General features: G+C 35.9%; 1 protein-coding gene across 1 annotated transcript; it reads right to left on the reverse strand.

Moving 5' to 3' along the window:
• Positions 1–631: 631 nt before the first annotated feature.
• On the reverse strand, positions 632–6,591 carry LOC146746089 (sterile alpha motif domain-containing protein 9-like). The gene is made up of 3 exons (XM_085498958.1): positions 3,144–6,591; positions 1,375–3,056; positions 632–742 (listed from the first exon to the last, which is right to left on the reverse strand). Exons 1-3 carry the CDS (start codon positions 6,589–6,591, stop codon positions 632–634), a joined length of 5,241 nt encoding a protein of 1,746 aa, XP_085355084.1.
• Between the last annotated feature and the right edge of the window lie 488 nt (positions 6,592–7,079).

A 7,079-nucleotide genomic window follows, 5' to 3' on the forward strand; every position in this document is an offset into this window, starting at 1 on the left:
TTTATTTCATCATACATTATATTATATTATTTTTTTTATATATAACAAATATTTTTTTTTATACTTATTTATGAAAAGTATTGTAAAAAAATGTCTGCAATCTGAAGCCTGGCATCATCTTCCTTCAGAAAATATGTGTGGCTTTGTTTCAAGGTGACATGAACCCATAATATTCTACAAACAAGAAAACATGTACATATCTGTTAAAATCCTGTAAAATAATACATTATCTCTGCACATTTGTGTTCCACTAACAACTCAAGAACCACTGAATTGGTATGAAATTTGGCTCACAGCTACTTTAACATCATAGCTGCTGATTACATTTCGGTAAAAACCTTGTTATTTAGCTAATTTGTCGAACAAAAGAATCGCTTTTAAATTAGTATATTTCTCGTGTATATGTATCTGTTTGCACAAATGTATTGAAACTTTGTACAATAATACCGTTCTAACAGTAGTTAGATCAAACTGATTCAAACTTGCTATGTGCATACTTTTAATACAACATTTTTAAAGCCAATGATTGCCCACACAAACAATGGAAAAGATGTGATGGTGAGAGAATCAATGAACGATGCAATGTGATGCAGATAATACTATAATCATCATGGAGAGATACTAACCATGCTTAGTCATAATCATGAAAGAAGTCAGGGTTTGAAGTCAGTTCATCTTCATATTCTTTTTCCAGTTGATGAAGTTCGTTTTGGTATGTTTCTTCCTTGGCAATCTTTTCTTTCTAGAAATGAAAAAAAAAATCTACATTTTAAATACATGTGTCAAGATCGTCCATGTACAACTGTCTGGTTCTGGAATGGCAAAATGCTTGATGAATAGTTAGCACTAAAATGAACACGCTTTTGCTATCATGATTTGGATCTTCATTTGCCTATGTTTGATATGATGTGTAACGTCTGTGTTTGAATGTGATTGGGCAGGGAATGTATGACTCTTGAAAACTAAGTCAGCTATTTTGAATCTGATCTAGAAAGAAATGAATTGCATCAATTCGTCAATATTTTCAATGTGCATATATAGTTTGAATATAGATGTCCACACATGTACAACTAAGATTCTGTAAAAGACATTCAGCCATCCTGAATACGATCATGAAATAAATGCATGTCAGGGAGATGGTTATTGAACAACATTCTTTAAACAAATGGCTACCAGACGGCCATTTTGAATCCGACCTAGTAGAAAGTAAACCACATCACGTGCCTACATCAAGTTTGAATGAAACATTTTCATGCACGACCGAAATCTGAAATGTTTGATTAGGCCAGTTTGAATTGAATTAAATTGAATCAAATGTACTGTGTATATACATGCTAAGACGTAAAGAACCAAACAGTTATTGTGAACACATACCTGCTTTTTCTGAAGACCCACTCCATTATCTTTTTTCCGTTTTAGAGTGTTAATGGCTTTCAATTTTTGAGTCAATCTACCATGATTAAGTCTATAATCGTCATAGTTGAATTTCTTTTTGATGTCCTTATCGTGAGTTACTTCATTTTCTGTAGCTTGAAGTGTTGTATGCATTTCATCACCACATTCTTCCTGGTCCTGTGTTCTTATATTGTAGGCAACTGGACCAGACCAACTGAAGCCAACATAAAAGCTGACTGTTTCACGACTTGGTACATCATCAAGAGGTATAGAAGGCCGAATTTCAATGGTTGCTTTATTGCCATTTAGAACATCAAATGCACGAATGCTGTTTGCTGACCACAAAATGCCCTTAACACGCTTTAGGAAGTTTTTAACGGTCGCCTTCTCCCAAAACCTGTCTCTATTTTCAAAATTACTTTTACTGGCCAGCTTTAGCTCACTTATGTGAATAAATGCACGTAGCCCCTTACCCTTTCCAAGGAAAAAGAACGTTGTGGCCTTAATTCGGGACTGCGTTAATGGTAGTCGTTTGTATTTTCCAAGTGAATCCAGCCTATTCTTCCTCATCATTGCATACAGTTCCTTAAGCTGGGTTAAACAGTGTTGGAGGACGTGTTCCTCATAAACTATTCGGCCAATATTCTCTCGAGGCCACATCAACATGGATTGGACTACATACGGATAGAGATCGTTATTCCTGCTTAGTTGCATGTATGCCATATTCAACTCATACAAATATTTTTCATCTACATGTGCAGTTTTGTCAATGATAGACAAGCCAAAGTGGATAAAAACTAAACAGTGTAAGTCAAATGCATTTCTTGGAGTGTTTGCATTTAAGAGTGTCTTGCTATTCTTTAACTTGTGTATAACTGTTTGTTTATAAGATTCATTTTCCTCTTGCAAACAATCTTCAACCAATGAGAAGATGTTTCGAAAGTGGTCACAACTATGAGATGCGACTTTCCGCCGGTTCCACTCACATTTGCTCTCAGAATCAGTAATTTCGGAAGAAGGTTCTTCAAATTGTTCTCCAAAGAATTTTATATAGTTGCTATTAAAGTTGTACAATTTATTTTTCAACTTTTGTAGAGATGAGTTGTCATAAAAATAGTCATCCTTATGATATGTACAGTAGTCATTCATCCATTTCATTGCTTGACCAACATTATTAATAAGAGTTTTCATATTTCTGTTGTGGCCTGCCCATACCTGCGATAGATGTTTGGGGGTGTAATCATCATCAACAAGATATTTATGTAATTCGTTACGCCCTGCTACTCCTTTTCGAAATATATTTACACAAACTAAAATTTCCATTAAGCTGAAACACGTTTCAACTTCTTTTACATACCCAGCAATATTCTGAGCATGTTTTTCTTTAGTACTGGCTTCTTGTGATTCACGAGATACGCTCATCGCCTTGAATGCTAGTTTAACTGCATTCAATGCTTCTTTGGGAGTTATAGCCAACTGTTTGACTTTAACCTGCAGGTATTCACTATTCATCTGTTCTTTATATACTTCTCCAAGGGTATCCAATAAGTATGAATTGCCTCTTTTCATCTCAACAGCCTTTTTCGCAAATGTTTCTGCATGTTCAAATTTTTTTCTATAAAGATACATACGAGCAACTTGTTGTGTTATCATGGCATCATCTGAAAACAGTTTCATCCCTTCAAGTAAAGTATTAGTTGCATCATCATCATCATCATCATCATCATCATCATCATCATCATCATCACCACCACCATCATGAGCATCATCTTCAACACCAACTAACTTTTTAGGACATTTTAAAATATCCATTATCAGTGGAGAAAATTTGGTTTCATATTCATCACCATATTCATGCTTTTTACGTCTCTTCAGCATTTCTGATGTTGTAAGTGAAAGGTGTTCTTTGCCATATGAAGATGTTTGAAATAATTTCGATTTTAAGAATTCAATAGCCACTTGTCCAATACGTTGCTTTTCTCGTAGTTGCAACTGTCTCAGAATTGTAGATGCAACTAAAGAATGGACTATTTTGAATGCTTTGATGCTTCCTAGCTCTACATTCTGCATTTCAAGAAGGAGTAACTTAGTGGAAGGACTCAATACAAATTCTATATATTGATATCCTCGCTTTCGTTTTTCTATTTTCATATATCCAATTCCCATCAGAGAATCACAACATGAAATTGGCACAGAAGACTTTGGGACGTATGTGTTTAACAGTGCAATGTACTTCAATAATAGTGTTTCTGGACTACTTGACGGTATCTTTTCCAAAATTCCAGTTACAACTTTTTCTACATATCCCTGATTGAAGTTTTCTTTTAAAATCATGAATGAAATCAAGTGACGGGGATTTATTTCTTCAAACTCTTGAGCTTTTTCGTTTAGCTGTTCTAATTTGTTAACAAACCATGCTCGTTCATCTTCAGACAATACCTGTTCCAATGCAACACTCTCAAGTGGTCTTTGAGTGTATTTACTAGGATGGTCTGAAAGAAACCGTTTGCAATGAAGCAACACACACAATGGTTTCTGACCACGTACAGCTATTCCCTTTTTTATACATATTTCATCAACTTGTATATGGAGTTCTCTCAAAGTTGCTTCATCAAAATCCTCAACTACTCCTATAATTGGGTTGCAATCTGAATTGATGTCTTCTTTGAATGACCATAGTTTGAATAACTGATTTGCTGTGTTGGATGTTGCACGTTTTATCACAACACATCTATATTGCTGTCTAAATTCCCATAGGACATGTCTGGCCATTGTTGACCCACCAGCTCCTGGCTGGTGGTATAGGAGAACAGTCATAACTTTTTCTCCAGCTCCTGATTTAGAGGTTGGATATAGGACTTGGGTAAGTCTGTCTTTCAAGTCTTGGTGTTTATCACGCTTCAGAACATGATTTTTTCCTTGGTCTGTGGCCCAGAAATTCCACCAGTCAACTTGGTGTCCCTGATAAAATTGCATTTCTTTTTTTCTCAAGAAGTCATCCATTTGCTTCAGTGACAAACCATCTTGGCAGCATTCATTACAACTCAGAATTTCTAAGTCAGTGTAAAGCTTTCTGTCTCTCTCGCCTAATGAAATACAAGCACCTGTAGAGCTGGGTATGCAACATTTGTCATTACTTGTATTCCCTGTTATCTTCTGAACTGTAGCATTCACATGATCCCATGGCATACCAACTACACTTCGCTCTTCCAAGAGACCACGTGGACAGATTTTTCCACCAATCTCAGAAGCCCAGCTTTGAAATATGTAATCTTCTCTCACAATACACACAATTCTATCCAATGTGAAATATGTAGCAAATTCTCTAAAGGTGTCCAATAGGGTGCCAATATCATGATCAAGCAGGAGGAAAACAACTATCCCTCGGCCTTTTGGAATAACTTCTTCACTAGCAAAGAAGTGAATAGCTTCTTTGACTCCTTTACTCCTTTCCATATTCCACTTCAGTCTATCATATGGTAGCTGATCAAAAGTAGTTCTGCCATTGGAAAATATCCAACAGGTTTTTTCAGGAAAGCTTATCTTATCACGATATCCACTCACATCTGACATGTTGAGAAACATTGTCTGATCTTGAATGTTTACGATTTTGTGCTTAGAATATTCAGAAAAGACTCCAGAATGTTCAGATTCTGCATCAAAGTCAAAAACAGCTACCCAATCAATCATATGAATGAATTTCATTTCTGGTATAGTTAAGTTAGACCTGTTAACAACAAGAATTGGATAAAATGATGTATCTAAAGTTGTTTGTCCTGTGCACAAAAACCATTCAAGCTTACGATAAAGGTTGCTCCTTTCAAATGGTATGGTATATTCTTCCTTTTGTGATTCAGCTTCTTTTCGTCCTTTGTCCAAGCTTCGTAAGTGTATCTGACAATACACATGAAAATCACTTTTGTCTTGCTTACATGTGGTTGAACCAATGCGCCTGAATAAAGCACATTCTTCAAAACCAACTTTTTTAAGTGAAGGTTGAGGTTGCTTCGGAAGTTTAATAAGAAATGCTCTATTTTCACAGTGTGTAATGTTTGGAACAATATCCACCTCAATAACATAACGTCGTTCTAAATCGTCTCTGGCATATACAGGAACAAACTGGGGTGGTCTAATGCATAATTGTGCAGCACCACTATAATCAGAAGTTTCGAAACATTTTTGTATGTGAACATTTAATATTTCTTCATATTCCGTTTTGTCTCCTACTTCCACTCCAAGAACTTGTCCATGTTGATAATGTTTAGATTTGTTGTCTGCTACACCAAAATGTATTGTTCCGTTTGTTCTGTCATTGAGGCAAGCAGCAGAAAAACGTAGAGTTTCCCATACAAATTTCCATAATCGTTCTTTCTTATCTTTTTTTATGTAGCTTGTGAACTGCTTATATTCATGCACAACTTGAATAAAGTTTTTTATTCCTGTCTCTATCGCATCTAAAACTGTGTTCTTCATGTATGAGTAGTTCTCTACTTCTCGATCAAAGAGTCGCAGTTGTTGTCTTTGCAGCACAGCATTGCCACCAACATAATTATGTCTTTTGGACTGACTAAAATGTTCGACTACCCCATGATTGTCAACACTATCTGACTTAACGTCCAAAACAACACCAATGGCTTCCGTTTGTATTTCTGCAGCACAATCAGTTGAATGCAGAAGATTTGCAGGTTTTGGGTCGTTTTCAAGTAAAGTCCTTTTTGCTTGTGTAAGGTGTTTGATCTCAGGTGTTTGAATGAGACTTTGGTTATGACTCTCCCTTGACATATTTTTATCATGTATAACACCTTCTTCACCACCATCATTCAGTCTGAGAACACTATTAGGTTGTTTGAACATTGACTCATCGGGGAATTTGGCTGATTTATAACCTATCACATCAATGTTAGCACCTGACCTCAGTTGTGCAGCACTGAAAGTTGATTGTCTTATGTCATTTTGTGTTTTCATCAGCGCAACTTCTTTATGTTTAATGTCTGCAACCTTCTGACTAATGTTATTTGATTCATCCTGAATATCAATTGACATTTGTTTACAATGACTTATACCAGCATTCAGTGTATCATTGGCATTCGTTTGTTTGAAGGTCAATTTAACAGCTTCACATGAAATATCAAAATATGCTGCATATGGCTGTCTACAATCAAACTGAAAATATGTTTGGCAATTTTCATCATCCATACAAGTCCTGTAAACTAGTGGTTCATCAGTTAATAATTGCAAGTCCACTATAAGTAAACACTTTGTGCGATCAGATATGTATTGCAAGTTTTGTAGAGCAGAACTAGCATGTGCATCAGATATTCGAAAAGCGTGGTTTTGATTGTCATCAAAAGTCTCATCTTTTTCACAATTCACCACACCACCGAACATGTTTTCTACATGTGCAATATAATTGTTGATTTGTTCCCATATGCTATTCATTTCATGTTTTTCTAATCCTACACTGCCCCTTTTTAACACGAAAAAATAATTATCTAGCTGGATTTGCTTTTCACAAAATGTTCCACTTAAACATTGTAGTGTCGCGGGTAATGGGTCTTTGGCAAGCTCTTCATTGACCATCTTCAGTTTCAGTCTGTTCATCAGCGCTTCGGTATCGTGCAATACATGATCCACCCGATAAGTTTCTGTTTTTTGTTCTACCAGGTCAGCTACTGGCAGGGAGT

This window comes from Saccoglossus kowalevskii, chromosome 5, assembly GCF_978046115.1.
Source record: "Saccoglossus kowalevskii chromosome 5, keSacKowa6.1, whole genome shotgun sequence".
Classification (NCBI taxonomy): Eukaryota; Metazoa; Hemichordata; class Enteropneusta; family Harrimaniidae; genus Saccoglossus; species Saccoglossus kowalevskii.